This window comes from Bison bison, unplaced genomic scaffold (assembly GCF_000754665.1).
Source record: "Bison bison bison isolate TAMUID 2011002044 unplaced genomic scaffold, Bison_UMD1.0 scf7180017864183, whole genome shotgun sequence".
NCBI classification, from domain to species: domain Eukaryota; kingdom Metazoa; phylum Chordata; class Mammalia; order Artiodactyla; family Bovidae; genus Bison; species Bison bison.
Window position 1 is genome coordinate 6,689,667 of NW_011494755.1, and position 16,358 is coordinate 6,706,024.

Genomic DNA, 16,358 nt, shown 5'->3' on the forward strand with positions numbered 1-16,358 from the left:
GTAAAGGTCAAGGCAAAAGAGACCCAAACTACACCACAGCCAGTCACACAAAGGGCCCTCCCTCTGTGGCCTGTGGCCTTCTACCCTAAAACCAAAAAGTTGTGCACACGGAGGAGGGGAGGGGTGTGTGAGCAAGATGACCACGCCTCTCCCTCTCATCTTAAAGGTGTAAATCAGGGCTGTGCTTGGGGGTGGGGAGTTTGGTGGGATCTGACTTGTATGGCGGTAGACTTTACATTCGAATCGTTTCAAGTCTTAAGAACTGGGATGAAAGGGCTTTAAGGACAGGGAGTAACCTGGCGTGCTGCAGTCTATGGGGTCGCAAAGGGTCAGACAGGACTGAGCGACTGAACAGCCACGGGATAAGTTAAGGAATCAGGCTGAGCGGGCTTGAGGGGAGCCTGCCCCCTAGCGGGCACAGATTAGAATTGACTGCTAATGTGACAGATACTTCCTTCCCCACCTCCCACACTCCAGGGCCTTTTATCACCTTATTTTACAACTGGGCAATTTGCGGCTCTGAGCGTAACTGAGGTCAGGTCTACCAATGGTAAGTGCTGAGACGAGCCCAGATGCACCTGCCTCCAAGCCCCTGAAGATGGCACGGGGGCTGGAAGACTCAGTGACCCTAAGGTAAGCGACTGGAGGCAGGATTTATTCTCTCGTTTTGGAAAAAGCTTCTGCCAATCTTGGGGAGAATATAGAAAAAGAAGGTTAGCTCCAGCCCTGACTGTCAAGGGAGACAAAATCAGAGTGGGTGGCCACAGCCCACAGGTCGTTTGAGCCCTTTGCCACACAGGTTTGACCGCCTGTGGGTTAGGAGAAGTGGTGTGCCTATAATTGAGCAATAAAGATTGTTCTGGTCTAATGCTCCTGGCAGAAGCAGCCTTGTGGGAAAGAGTGGAAGGATTCAAAGCAAACCTTCCCCTTGCCCCTCTCCCTTCAAGCTCTACCACAGAGAACACTTAATCCTCAGCTCCTCCCCAGGCACAAGGATGACCCCATCCCAGGAGAAGGCCATGCCTCTGGGGCAAACACCCTGTCAGCCTTGGTGGACATCAGCTGGCTCTGACTTGAACTTGCTAACATCTGGCGTTGCTTCTTGGACTCTGGCCTCTTAAACCAGACAGAGGAAGAGCGTGGACTCTAGAAAATGGGCATTTGGAGGTTTGCAGTTAGGGGAGTGACCCGTGCAAAATCTTGTTCTATCTCTTGCCTCTGAGGTCTGAGACTCGACATCCAGGAGCCCCCTTCTCTCCTGGTCACTTCTCTTCAGTTCCCTCACTGTCTCCTCCTCCCTCTACCCCACTTCTGAGTAAGGATTGGAAAAATCCTTAGAGATTTTTCAACTAAGTGCATTGGGAGTTTTCATTCTGGCCCTCATTCTGGACCCTGTCTTCTCTCTACAGTCCGCATAGGTGTGCCTTTCTCATTCTAAGCACCTCTACATACTCAGGACACGTCAGTTCTTATGTCTAGCCCAGAACTCTAGCCTCATTTATATACTTGCCTATTTGATATTTTCATCTGTGTGTCTCTAAGCATCTCTAACTCAGTATCCTTCAAATTTAGCTGGTAATTCTTCAGTAAGTCCTACTGATTCTATCTCCAAATATATTTATGTCAAATGTGTCTACTTTCATTTGCTTTCTCTGCTCCCACTCATGCTTTACCTAACAGTGTCTTTCACTGAACTTGCCCTGGTCATTCTTTTCCCTGACATTGCTCTTTAGCATGACCATCAACTCATTCTCCACGAACAACCAGAGTCATCTGGTTAAACTGCAGGTCATATCATTTCAGTCTTATTTGTAAATCCCTTAATAGCTACTTACTATATTAAAAATAATTGATTGTATCTAATATTGTGACCTAGCCACTCTCTCGGAGAAGGCAATGGCACCCCACTCCAGTACTCTTGCCTGGAAAATCTCATGGACAGAGGAGCCTGGAAGGCTTCAGTCCATGGGGTCGCTAAGGGTCGGACACGACTGAGCGACTTCACTTTTACTTTTCACTTTCATGCTTTGGAGCAGGAAATGGCAGCCCACTCCAGTGTTCTTGCCTGGAGAATCCCAGGGACGGGGGAGCCTGGTGGGCTGCCATCTATGGGGTCGCACAGAGTCGGACACGACTGAAGCGACTTAGCAACAGCAGCCCCTCTCTACCAGTATTAGTCATTACTTTTGTTCATCCATATTTCTATTCTTTCTCTCCTTGCAGGCACATGGAATGATTGCATTTCCTTTATACCCATGAAGTGGAAATATGTCTGTGTTACTTGTTTTGGACAATGAAACATAAGCAAAGTGGTTTGAGAGCTGGTTCCTGACTCTTTAATACACTTTCTTCTTCTGCTACAGTAATTAGGGAAACCAGTGTTGATAAGGTGGTGCCACAAGATTGAAGAAGCTTGAATTAGTAGTAGTACTTGTAGGAGAGCTGGGCTGGAAGTTTGCCCATATCCACAGTGAGATGTCTATGAGTGAACAAAAAGTAAGCTTGTATGGTGAGATTTGGAGCTTGTTTGTTACTCAGCAAAACATATCCTATCCTGATTACCATGGTAGAAAGAGGACTGACTTGTGGGAAGCCTCTGTAAAATAAAAGCAAAGGATAAAGTTGTTTTGTTTTCAGCAAAATGTCTTGTTTTTTATTAGACTGTAAAAAACTAACAACTGATGCATTAATTATTCACAAAAGGAATCAAAAGGAATCCCCAGGTTGGAGGGAGTTTCAGGGTGGCTCAAGGAGAAGGCACATACGTGTTTTTGAGAGAAAATGACACTCCTAGCTAACAACTCTCCATGTGGGTGGGCAAGCCTGAAGCACCACGGGGAAAAAGGAAGATGTGGGTGAAACTTTACAGAGAGAGAAGATAGCATGAGGAAAAGTCACCTTAGGTGTGTTTAAGTGTGTTGATTAAAGTTAACCAGGTAAGATGCTTTCTTCCCCACTAACCAAGTAACAGTTGCTTTACTTTGGTTTAAAATATACCAGGAAGGATCTGAATGATTCAAATGTGGCTGAAAGGGGAGCAGTTTTTGAGGAACATATACTTTTCCAAGCAGGAACATTGCTTTGTTTTCTTCTCTGAGGCTTCTGTTACTATATATCTTCAGTGATGGGCAATGTTTAATTTGGAGAGAGAGAGATTGAGGGAGGGAAGGAGAGAGACGACAAATACGAAAGAAGAAAGGATGGAGGGAGAAGGGGAAAGGAAATAAATCTATAATGAGGCTGGAATGTGCAGTCTCAATGAGAGGGGAGAGAAGACCAACTCTTCCTAAAGACCCTTAAACACACAGAACAGCAGGTAGCGTTGTCTTGACGCTTTTTACCCAGGGTGACTATATTCTGGGAGGCTGGGGCTGAAATGCTGTGGTCACTATGAATGAAGGGAGTGACTTCTAAGTGTGCTGGCCTCCAGGCATAGCAACCAGAAGGAGACAGTTCTCAGAGCTCCTCTTCTCCAGGACATGTGAGGAATCCTCAGAAAGTACTGAAAACATGGTTGCCCACGCCTGTTGACTCCAGGGCACTGCTGAGGTTTCCATTGATTAGGGTCTCTGTTTTATGTTTCAGAATTCTCTAGATCCAGGGACCGAGCCGATGTCCACAGCACTGTCTTCTTATATGAGCAGAATGGGGCTGTGTTGATGGGTCAGCACCCTTTCATCCTGAGCTGTGAGCAGTCTGATCTGGGCAGTCTCTTTTTCTTTCTTTTTTTTTTTTGAGGCACAAGACCCTGTGCCCACTGTGAAGTTCATTTCCCACAGTCTGACCCACAACTGACGTCGTTCGGCTCTGCTCACAGCTCCAGGCCTCATTTGTGCCTCTGCCTCCCAGGTTCCTTGATGAGGCCATACGTGGCCTCAAAGTGGAGGCCTCTGAGTAGAGAGCTTCAGGCTGGACCATATAAGCCCAGGTTCCGGGCGGCCTGGGAGATCCTGGGAGTTTTCCTCTGGGGAAATGGATAGTGAGCTGGTTTTCCAGCCCGGTGTGGCCTCTTTATGGCAGGAGGGCCCTGAGTGCCCACGTGGAAGCCAGATCCCACTGTCTTTGTCTGTGACTCGTCTGCTTGGCACTCAGGCTGGGCTGTTTCTGGGATGGTGGTTTCTTGCTGAGTCATCTGAGTGTCTTCAAACAAGCCTGGGAGCCTTGGCTCAGACCCCGTGAACTTGTCCTTGTGTCTTACGTGGAGACTGGTTCCCTGGCGGAAGGTTTGGACCAGGCGGTGCATCTCTAGGTGTGTGTGCCACGGAGACTCGGGGGTCTGGAGACAGCCCCTGTCATCCTCCTCCAGCGTCTCCTCTGCCTCAGGAGCCGCCTCTTCCGGGGTCAGGGAATGCCTTCTCTCCTTGTTAATCCAAACAGCACTGACCATGGACTCGGCTGGGGCGGGCAGGTTCCCCCCTGAGAAAGCAAGGCGCCGACAGGTCACCGCTGGAAGGTACACGGGCAGCCCTCAGTTGGGGGGTTCTCAGAGCTTTCAAGCTGAGAAGGTCCATGCCCAGGACATCAAGGAGGCCAGATCCCCAGTGCACGCGCTATCTCTAACATACACCCATTCACACACGATTATTCATTCAGTCCATTATTAAGTATTTATAATGTGCCAGGCTGAGACAAAATCTACCCCTTCATGATATGGCCTAGTGAAGTAGAAAGTGAAAGTGTTAGTTGCAGAGTCGTGTCCGACTCTTTGTGACCCCATGGACCGTAGCCCACCAGGCTCCTCTGTGCGTGGGATTTCCCAGGCAAAAATACTGGAGTGGGTTGCCATTCCCTTCTCCAGGGGATCTTCCCAACCCAGGGACCCAACCCTTTCACTTTCTACCCCACTAGACCACGTCATAAAGGGGTTGTTTTTGTCTCAGTGTTCATTACTGTGTTCCCAAGTCCTGGAATAAACAATGGAGTAGAAAAGGAATAAGCAAACATATGGTAATAAAAGTCCCCGTGGTAAGCAGTGCTGTGGAAGAAAATTCAAGAATGAGAGAGTTTAATAATAGACTTCAGTCTTGGCGGTGAGGGAGTGAACCCTAGGGAGAGCTGGGAAAGTCACAGTTGAGGCTGAAAGAACAACCAGGAGCAAGGGCGTGCGCATGTCCACCCACAGGTGTGATTCATATACACTGGCCAGTGGAAAGGGGTTATTCTTTGGTGTTATGGGGTTCTGATGGTGGGTTTAGCGTCCAAGGCAGAGGAGGAGGGGCTGTGCTTGAAGCAGCTCCTTTCGGAGGACTGGTCTTTATCTTTTATCTCATGGCCGCTGTCCTGGAAACATGTTTGCAGCCCCGTCTGCTCTCCTGCCCTGGCTTCAGGGATGAGCAGCTGGGCTGATGCCTCTGTTCCTTCTCAGGGGCATCTTTTTACCACCTTGTGGAACGTGGAGTTTCTTGTCAACGCTTGGTGGTGGCGAGGGTTGGAGGAATGACTGAATGTCATTTTCCTATAGAAAGGGGGCCTGTGACAAGCCTGGAATTGCCTCTGAAATGTCAACAAAGCACCCTTGAGCATTCTGATATTTGTCACTGCAGAAGGCCCTGCAGGTGACAGCGTCCACAGTGGGAATAGAGAGATGCTGCTAAAGGAGTAAAGCCAGGAGGAGCCTGGAACTCCAGCGCTCGGGATCCAAAACACCTGCCATTTCTAGAACCTGAATACATCCCATAATGTTAAGAGGAAAGCTCATTCCAGAGCCTTCCTGCCATTAATCAGCTCCCAGAATACCTGCCCCTCCGGATACAACGCTGTGTCTTGAGATGCTGAAATCTAGTTTTGGTGGGAGCTGGTCTCGATAACCACTCTGTCTTCCTGGGTCTCAGGTGTGCTGGACACAGAGGACTCCTGTCTTCTAAATTCCCTCTACTTGCTTGGCTTCATGGCATTAATATTTCCTGGTTTTCTCCTCCATGTAATAAAAATAAATTGTGGCAAGACCCATACAACATAAAACTTACCACCTTTAGGCATTTTGAAGTGTATTGTTCAATAGTGTTAAGTCCAGTCACGTGGTTGTACAACTGATCTCAAGAACTTTTTCATCTTCCCAGACTGACACTATACCCATTAAACAATTCTTCATCTCCTCCACCCCCACTGTGGCAACTACCGTTTTACTCACTGTCTCTGGTTTGATAACTCCATGTACCTCATATGAGTAAATCACTACAGCGTTTGTCTTTTTGTGACTGGCTTATTTTGCTTAGCGTAATATCCTCAAGATTCATCTGGGTTCATCCAAGATTCAGCATGTATGAATTTCCTTTTTCAGGCTGGTTTTCATCTGCTACTATTTCAACTGCTGTCCTCTCTGACTTTTCTTCCTCTGCTTGTGCCTTCAATAATTTAGCGTTCTGTACCTCTAGTTGTCCTCCCAGCCTCCTATCAGTTTATGGATTGGTCCCCCACAATTTTATCCATGCCTGTGACTTCAGCAATTTGTTGACGACCCCAAACCTATATCTCCAGCCCAAATTACTCTCCTGAGATCCAGGCTGGTTGGAAGCTTTACAGATAATTCCCTCAAATGCAGCTTGTTTAAAAAATTTTTATTTGGGCTGTGCCGGGTCCTAATTGTGGCACATGGAATCTTTAGTTGTGGCATGCGGGATTTTTAGTTATGGCGTGTGGGATGTATTTCCCTGATCAGGGATTGAACCCAGGCTTCTGGTGTTGGGAGTCATAGCCACTGGCCCATGAGGGAAGTCCTCGAATGTAGCATATTCACAAGTTCATCTCTTTCTATCAGAAATATTTTTCTCCTATATTCCCTATCTCACTGGGTGGTATCACCATGCCCCTATTGCTAACGTGCAGGCAGAATTGCTTTTTTGCCTCTACCATCATTTTTTCACTTCATTTTTATAATCTGAAAGTAAACGTGTTAGTCGCTTAGATTCTCTACTGTCTGAGCCACCAGGGAATCTGCCTGCGATGCAGGGGACTCGGTTTCAGTCCCTGGGTCAGAAGATCCCCTGGAGAAGGAAATGGCAACCCAGTCCAGTATTGTTGACTGGAGAATTCCATGGGCAGAGGAGCCTGGCGGGCTACAGTCCATGGAGTCGTGAAGTGCTGGACACGACTGAGCAGCTAACACTTTCACAGTTTGTAATCGGACTCTGATTTCTCCCTGGAGAACCACCTTAATCCTCACACCCAGTCCAAGTGCTTCAAGTGTCCTTCCAACTCAGTCTCGTATGACCTAGTGACCTGGTCCTTAGCCGATCAGCACAGAAAGTCTCAAGGAGCTTTATCAATATTCATTTATTTCGTTCCTACCACAGTCTTATACTTTGGGGACTATAGTTATTCCTGACCGACAGATGAGGGAACAGAGTCACAGAGGAATTTATAGGATTTGTTCAGAGCCGCGCAGAGCCAGTCAGTGGCAAAGCTGGGGCTCAGGCTGTCCTTCAGTGACCAATACAGGGACATCCCGTCAGACAGCACACCGTTTCTCACAGCTAGAGCAGGAATGTGAACTTGTAGACTGCTGTGAAAGAAGTACCCCGAAAGACCCTGACCGAGCCTGTGGGTCAGAAGCCTTCCCTGGGGAAGCAGTGACTGAGCACTCCCCCTTGCCTTAACCTGTCCTAACTCATGACATGGTAACTCATCACGTGGTGATGATGGAGGCAGGAGCTCTGAATTACAGGATGCAGGAGAAGGGGCCAGCAGGGAAGGTTGGGGCAGGGGTGGTAAATGCTATGCGGTGTGCTGAGTTTGTGATGTCTTTGGGACACGCACATCACATAGTTTTGTGAGTCGGAATCACAGGTGTGTTAAATCAGCTTTCACTTGATACAGGTTTAATGAATGTTTGTTGAGTGAGTGAGTGAATAAACACCCTTGAGGATGGGAAAGCTTTAGGAAACTGTCAGCTCTCCCTGCACAGATGGGGGTGCTGTTTGGCTGTGCCAGGTCAGTGCAGACAGATCCCACTGGTTGGCCCAAGTCACACGAGAGGGGCGCTTTTAGCCCATGGCAGCACACTTCCTGTCACTTCCCAGGCAGTGAAGTCCCTCTGGCCCCTGATTCCCTCCCAGCCCAGCCTAGAGCAGGGTGGGCTCCCAGGGACTGTGAACGATATAAACAACCATGGAAATTCCCCGGGGCAGGCTACACCTCTCAGAGGGTCTTCCTACTTCTCTTAACTGGTTCCTCTGGGTTTAGAGGATGAGGGGCTGAGATTTGAGTCTTGTGCTCCTAACTTCCTCCTGGAATAAATTTGAGTTCCTAATGGAAGGGAGGCTTCTCCCCTGAAGGAGGGGCTTCTATATCTCAGTGCTTCTCCAGCTGGTGGGTGAGCCTGGGTGCCTCCTGGGTCCCTGGGCCCTGTGTTTCCTTTGGCTGATGCCCATGCTGTTGGAAATATCACGTGTTCTCTCTCCAGAGCCCATTTCCCTGGTTTGCAGGAGGTGCCTGAGTGAGACCCAGCCAGGAAGCACAGCTCCCATCTCCCCACGTGGCCTAGCGGGGGGGCCAAGCCCGGCTCACCAGGCAGACCAGTTCAGCAAGATTAGAATCTAAGAGCAGAGGCCAGGAATGGAGCCCCCTGCCTCAGCTGGCACCCAAACCAGCCCCTCTGTTCTGACCCTGTCTCCCTGCTTTTGTCTACCGGGAGGGCCTGCAGAGGCCTGGCCCTGCGCTGCCCACAGCTCTGCCACCCGTTCTGCCCACAGCCAGGTCCTCTACCCTCAGCACCTGCCCAGCCCTACCTTTCGGGAGCACCACGACGTGGGCCTGGGCCCTCTGCTTCCGTCTCAGGCCTTCATACTGGGCTCGCAGGAGCTGGATGTTAAGCAGGGGCCCTTTCCGGGGGGCCGGAGGCCCGGAGCCCTCGGCCATGTAGCAAGACCCCAGCTGCCAGAAGTGGGGCAGGGCGGGGCACGGGCAGGGCAACCCCTTCATCCGGATCCGGGAGGAAAGCAAACACGGATGGGCGGGGTGAGGGGGTGGTGGGGCTCAGGGAAGTGAGGAGGAAGGTAGCCAGATCCCGTGGGGAGCAAGGTAGGGAGAGTGAGAAATGGAGGAGGGGTGGTGGGGTGGAAAGGGCCGGTCGGGGGGCGGGGGGCTGCAAGAGGGAAATTGATGGAGAGGGAAGGGAAGGAGGGGGTCCAAAGAGGGGATACAGAATGGAGGAAGAAGGTGACAGCAGAGATGGACGGCGGAGAAGCGTGAGGACTGGAGGGCAGCAGGAGGAGGAAGAGGGCAAGGAGCAAATAGAAGTGAGAAACTGAGGAGCTGGGGGCAGGGCGAAAGGCAAGCCCAGCTGCTCAGATCCTTTTAGCGTCCAGGGGATGTCCTGCTCCAGGTCCTTCGCTGCTTGATCCTAAAGTGCAAAATCCAGGAGCTCCCATGACACCTCCTGTTTCCTGGCAGAGCTGGAGCTAGTGCTGAGGGAGGCCAGGTGCCCAACTTGGCTCACGCCTCTCGGACTGGACTGCGGATGCTTGTCAGCAAACCTGCCTGTTTGGTTGGCAGTTGGCGAAGGAGCTGGTGCCCAGGGGATATGCACCAGCATTGGGCAGAGGGAGACCGACCCAGCAGCAAGGTACCCCTGAGACCTCCACTCACCCCCACGGTGTGCAACCCAGGAGAAAGCCCAGCCCCAGCGAGCCGTGGCCTCCAGCCAGCCCCCCCCCCTTTGACATTCAGTGTAGCCTCTGTGGTCTCAGCATTTCCCAACCAGTCAGGTTGGTGTTTGTCTTACCCACAGCTGGGTGCACCCTCCCCCTCTGCTTGGCAGCCCCACCATGCCTACATCCTGTTTGAATCCTAAACTCTGTCTCTCTTTCACACACATCAGCTTTGATCTATCCTGGGCTGCATTTGACCGATAAAGCTTTCTATCTTCTCCTAACACAGTTACCCAAACTATTTGCAGAGGCAGTGGAAACAGTAGCAGCTGAATTTAGAGACATTTTGGAAAGCAGTGGGATGGTATTTAGCCATAGGACATTGGACAAGAGATGGAGCGTAAATCTTTGTTAGGTGATATATGCCATATGGGCTTCCTAGGTGGTGCTAGTGGTAAAGAACCCGCCTGCCAGTGCAGGAGACATAAGAGATGCAGGTTCAAGCCCTGGGTTGGGAAGATCCCCTTGAGAAGGGAATGGCAGCCCAGTCCAGTATTCTCGCCTGGAGAATCCCAAGGACAGAGGAGCCTGGCAGGCTACAGTCCATGGGGCCACCAAGAGTCAGACACGATGGAGGGTACGCACACAGCACACACATGCCATACGCATGTAGGCTGTATGCTGTGTTGGGTAGTGTGTGCTGCTGTAATAAGGTACCACGGGCTGGCGTCAACAGCAAGAATTCATTGTCCCACAGGTCTGAAGGCCGCAAGTCCAAGATCAAGGTGTCAGCAAGGTTGGTTCCTTCTGGGATCTGAGAGGGAATCTGTTCCATGCCTCTCATTTTGCTTCTGGTGGTTTGCTGGCAGCCTGGGGCATTTCCTGGCTTGTAAAAGCATCACCTGACCTTGGCCTTTGTAGTCACATGATGTATGTGTGTCTCTGAGTCCAACTTACCCTTTGTATAAGGACACGAGTCCTACTGGATTAGGACCCATGCTAACGACCTCATCTTAAGTCAGCCTTTCTATCTGCCATGATCCAGTTGCCAGATAAGGTCACAGTCTGAGGTACTAGTTAGGACTTCAACATCTGGATTTGGGGGTCACACTTTAACTGCTACCAGGTAGAGAAGTGGTAGACCCGTCATGGAGATGGCACAGGAGAGGAGCAGATTGGGGCGATGGAGAGGAAGAGGGATTTGTTTTAGATGTGATATTTGAAGTGCCTCTGGTCGTTGAGTCATCAGGAGGGAGCTGGAAGCTTGGTAGGGAGATGCAGATGTCATCATTTGTGAAAAAGATACAGTTCATTATTGGAAAAGTTTTATCATTAGACAGTCATGCATACAGGGGATTGAGAGATGGTCTAAAGTTGCTTTCTTTTCCCTTTCAGTCCCCGCTAGCTTGTTCAAGTTCATGTTTGATGGGTAGGAGAGAGGTCTCTCCTGTGCACTTCTGCCTTCTTCTTTTCTCTTGTCCCAGTGTCTAACTTCTTTGTCCTGGCTTCTGGTCTGTCATTACGTTCTAGCTATTGAGAGAGGGGATGAATGGTCTAGGCTAGTGTAGCTTCTACAAGATTACATTTTAACATAATTTCTGTGCTACTCTTTTGTTTAAATGGTCTCACTGTCTTTCCCTTACCTCCTCAAGACCTCCACAATTATCCTGGCTTGGGTTGAGGAGGGCTCCATCAATGGGAGAGTATATACTCCAGGAAGAGGGTGATGAAGGTGAAAATGATCACCCTACCTCCTAAGAATGGAAGTCTTCAGCTCATATGTGGCAGCTGAAGTCTTAGGATTGAATGAAATTTCCAATTTAGGAGGCTATTTCAAGATACCAAGCTCTGGGAAGACCAATATTTAAGGGGCAGGTAGAAGTAAGAAGGTAATGTTGAAAAACATAAAAAGTGAAATCAAAATGATGGGAGAGAAAACAGTGAAGAGGGGCATCCCAGACTGCCAAGAGGGAAAGAAATGTCACCAAAGAGCCAGGGTGGCAAAACTGGGGAGACAGAGTCTCCTGATCTCCCTTCCGGCCCTGTAGAATAGCACCTGAGAAATATGTGCAGAAGACTGGTTCTCAGTCTGGTTACACATTAAAATCACCTTGGGAGGTCTTTTTTTTTTTTTTAATATTTATTTGTTTAGCTGTGCTGGGTCTTAGTTGCGACATGCAGAATCCTCAATCTTTCTTGTGGCCTGTGAGATCTAGTTCCCTGATCAGGGATCGAACCCGGCCCCCTGCCTTGGGAGGTTGGAGTCTTAGCCACTGGACCACCAGGGAAGTCCCAAAACCATCTTGGGAGGTTTTTTTTTTTTTTTAAACATTCATTTATTTATTTGGCGGCATTGGGTCTTTCGCTGTGGCACACAGACTGTCTAGGTGAGGCGTGCAGCCTCCAGAGTGCACGGGCTCAGTAGTTACAGCGTGCAGGCTTAGTTTCTCTATGGAATGTGAGAACTTAGCTCCCTGACCAGGGATCGAACCTGAATCCTCAGCATTGCAAAGAGGATTCTTAACCACTGGACCACCAGGGAAGTCCCCCACCCTGGGAGTTAAAAAAAAAACATCCATGCTGCAGTGCCTCCCCTAAATATTCTGATTCACCTAGTCTGGGGTGGTGTCTGGATACTGGTGTGTGTCTAAAATTCTCCACTGCTCTGGAGAGTTAACTGCCCAGACTCTCGAGTCTCTGGGTTATTGGTTGAGAGACAGTGGTGGGAAATAGCCCAAGCTTCTTCATTCCTTTTTTTTTCAATCAGGGAGCCTCTCTAGCAGCAGCTTCCCTGGTGGCTCAGATGGTAAAGAATCTGCCCACAGTGTAGGAGATTCAAGAGACTCAGGTTCAATCCCTGGGTCAGGAAGATCCCCTGGAGAAGGAAATGGCACTTTTCCTTCTCAGCAAATGGAATCCACTTCAGGATTCTTGCCTGAAGAATTCCATGGACATTCCAGAGCCTGGTGGGTTATACAATCCATAGGGTCGCGAAGAGTAAGACATGACTGAGCGACCAATACTTTTCCTTTCTCTACTTGGAGCTGAAAATAATACGGGCCCCTCCATTCTAGTCCAGCTGCATCTGCCATAAAATTGGACTCCATTTCTACTGCATTTGACATCTGTCAGCCTTCATCTTTTAATAGTAACTGTTATCCTTTTCTCTGGTTGAATCTTTGTAGGTATTCCAACGGGAATTAGGAGAGGCTACCAGCTGCTGGCTGCTTGCCTGTTAGAAGCTTAAATTCTTTCCTTAATTCATATGGTTCCTCTCTCTCTTTTAATACCCAAATCTTTCATCTATTTAGAATTGATTTTAGTATTAGAGTTTTAGATAAAGATGAATCTAGCTATTTTTTTCCTCCAAATAATTGCCCTGTTGCAGAGTACCACTTATTGAATAAATTTCCCTTTCCCTATGATTTGCAATAACAGTAATAATAGTGTAAGAAAAAAAAATTGGCAATGGTATCCCATCCCAGAGAGTCCTCTGAAATAAATAAAAAATATGATTGAGCTGTAGCCCTTCTTGAAAAATGATGACAGCTACCACTGGAAGGACATGATTTATTATGCGGGTAGACTCACCAGCAGAGCAAGAAAAAAGCTTGCTTAGGGTTCAAGACACCAGAGAGGGATGAGATGCCCTGTTATTTGAAAAATATTTTCTCTTTTCCATATGGTTTAAACTGTAGTGAAGCTGAAAATGAAAGTCTGTGTTGAGAGATAAGCATGTGTGTAATCTAACAAGGTCACTGATGAAAGGAACCGCTTTCCCTGGGGCTCTCAGGAAAGCTTAGAGTAAAGGAAATGAGACCTAGAGGATCCAAGTCCACTCCAGTTCAAAGGGCCCAGCCCCTCTATAAGACATGGGTTACAAAGGTGTCACTTATCACTAGAATACTATCCCAGAGAGAATCTCTCAGACCAGAGGCACTATAAAGGCCAGCCAAGGGTGGGTGGAGATTCAGAGACTTGAAGAAGAAGCCCACAGGGGAGGTGGTTTGTGAGCCAAAGGCCAGGAGAGCCAGGTATGTGTAGGGGTGGGTGGTCAACAGGAGTGGATTCCATCTTGGTGCAGGACTTAAGTCTTTTCCCCTAGAGACTCTAGGAAAAGCTTAAGATACCCTGATCTTTAGTTGTTCCTCTTCTCTGTACTAATTTCACTCTAAAACTATCCCACCCCACAGCTTGGTGATGTAGCCTTAGACCAAAAGGACAAGATGGCGATGGATAGGATCCTCCCTGGGTGTCTTCTTGCTGGTTCCAGTGAGAAGGGGGCTCAGCCTGATCGCTTTTGGTGAACGATGCCAGATTCATGATCTCCAAAGAAGAAGCTTTAGCTTTGGGACCAGGACCAGATTTGATCACTCAAGAGCTTTTGTGTAGCAGAGGTTTATTAAAGTATAAAAAGGGAGAGAGAAAGCTTCTGACATAGACATCAGAAGGGGGACAGAGCATGCCCCCTCACTAGTCTTAGCGAGGGAGCTATATACTTTTAAAATTGGTTATTACAGTAAATCAAAAGAATGTCTCAAGGTTGTAAAGGTCTTACTAGACAGACTCCCACAATTTATATTTAAGATGACAGGATTAGAACTAACAATAGAAAGATCTTACCAGACCCACTCCCTGTCTGACTTTTTTCGAACCCATGGACTGTACATGGAATTCTCCAGGCCAGAATACTGGAGTGGGTAGCCTTTCCCTTCTCCAGGGCATCTTCCCAACCCAGGGATTAGAACCCAGGTCTTCTACATTGCAGGTGGAATCTTTATCAGCTGTGCCACAAGGGAAGCCCACTCCCATCGTATACATTTTAAGGTAACAGGATTATTTAAGAAGGTTCTCAAGAAAAAGAAACAAGTCCTCAGGCAGGATACATTGTTATATAATCTTTCAGTTCAGTTCAGTCGCTCAGTCCTGTCCAACTCTTTTCGACCCCATGAATTGCAGCATGCCAGGTCTCACTTTTCCTCATTTCTTTCTCCAGGACCACTCAACAGCCTTGTAACTGGTTCCCTGCTGCTATACCATGCTCTCATATCCATTCTCTTCTCAGCAATCAACCTGTTCTCTTGAAGTCACAAGGCAAATTGACTTATGTCTTCCCCCTAGTTAAAATTGATCTGTAGTTTCCCAGTGGTCTCAGACTAGCATTCAAGTCTCCCTCATGGCCTATGAGGTCATGCATATCCTGGGTCTGTCTTACCACACATCTCTTGGTTGACTTTCCTCTTGTTTTCTACATTCTAAACCATATTTCCTACAAATATATTATACAACGTGCCTGAGATGGAGACCCACAGACCCCAGGGCAGATGCCTCTAGCCACCAACAGCTCATCCATCTAATCCCATGGCCCATACAAAGAGTAACATTTTCTAGGTGGGCCACAGTGTGAACAAGGGGAGAAAGTTCTGCCATGCTAGCCTTCTCTCATTTTCTTGAACGCCCTTGACATCTTTTCCTCCTTGGAGCTTTGCTGTGCACCATTCTCTCTGTCTTCTAAAATACTCATCTACTTACCCTCATCTCCAGCCCCATCTCCATGGCATCCCCACCCTTTGCAGTGCCCGCTTCTTTCCTAGCTGACTCACAATCAGCTTCAGTTTTCAGCTTCAGAGTTAGGATCATAGACTATGGAGCCAGACTACGTGGATTTGTAGCCTGTCTTCCCTACTTTTAGCTGGATGCCTTTGGGCCAGCTTCTTCACTGTGTTTACAGATAGAGCAATTCCCAAAGAGAGGGAGGCAGTATGAGCTGAGTAAATAACCAAAACAAACTTCGCCTAGCATTACCTCCCATGGGCTAGACTTTGTGGTGATATTCCACCTGGGTTCATTTAATCTGCACAGTAATTATATGCAGTCAGGTGCCATATTATTATCATGTGCATTTCCGTGTTCCAGACGGGAAACTTGAGGCTTGGTGAGGGTAAGCGATTCCCTGATACATGGCTTAGCCAAGACCAAGACTTTCCAATTGCAGATGCTCAAAGCCCAGAGCATCACTGCTCTATTTCAGTTACGTACAGAGTAATTTACTGGAATGTTGTTTGCCTGGGGACAGTGACGCCTCACCCTCCAGTATTGGTCAGGATCCTGTTGTAGTCAACAGACCGCACTCTGGCTAAGTCAAGTAGAAGGAGATTTCCCATAGGGACGTAGGTGCTTAGAAAAGCAGAAAGAGCAATTTTAGCCCTCCAAGTCACGCTATCCTTGTAACAGATTATATTTTACAAGGAAGGCAAAAAGAATAACTTCCATCCTACACGCTCTTTTGCAACTGAGTTTGCCACTCCCTCACCAAGAGATGGAGACTGCATCGTCATCCTTGTAAATGTGGGTTGGTTGTGTGACATCATTTGACCAACAGAGAGTAGGGAAAGTGATGCTGTGCCTGTTCTTGTCACAGCCCTTAGTTTCTGGTGACTTTGGCTTCCTGCTTTTTTGAAATGTTGCTCTTGGGCTGCTCCTTCTCTGAGCCCAAAGGCTATGCTGTGAGCAGCCAGAGCAACGTGGAGAAGCTGCAAAAGCACCATGTAGGTGCTTCAGTCAACATTGCCGGGTGAACTACCAGCCCATAGCCGGTATCAGCTGTCAGCCATGTGAGTGAGCCCTCTGGACATCCAGCCCAGTTGAGCCTTCAGATACCTGCATCCCAGCCAACATCTAAATGTAATTTCATAAGAGACCTCAAGGGAGAATTGCTTACCTGAGTCCTGTAAATGCATGAGAAATACTAATATGCAGTTGTTTTAATTC

At 48.3% G+C, this 16,358-nt stretch overlaps 1 protein-coding gene across 1 annotated transcript; it reads right to left on the reverse strand.

Annotated features, from left to right (window-relative positions):
* Window positions 1-2,625: 2,625 nt before the first annotated feature.
* Window positions 2,626-8,919, reverse strand: LOC104991167 (chromosome unknown open reading frame, human C9orf152). Its single transcript, XM_010843557.1, has 2 exons — window positions 8,727-8,919; window positions 2,626-4,416 (listed from the first exon to the last, which is right to left on the reverse strand). The coding sequence occupies exons 1-2, from the start codon at window positions 8,917-8,919 to the stop codon at window positions 3,905-3,907; spliced, it is 705 nt and encodes a 234-aa protein (XP_010841859.1). The 3' UTR covers window positions 2,626-3,904.
* Between the last annotated feature and the right edge of the window lie 7,439 nt (window positions 8,920-16,358).

Excerpts from the sequence above, each read along its gene's own strand:
- LOC104991167 (XM_010843557.1), bottom strand. The coding sequence starts at position 8,919 with ATGAAGGGGTTGCCCTGCCCGTGCCCCGCCCTGCCCCACTTCTGGCAG. Across the intron at positions 4,417-8,726 it reads CGTCGTGGTGCTCCCGAAAG|GGGGGAACCTGCCCGCCCCA; the intron begins GTAGGGCTGGGC and ends TTGCTTTCTCAG.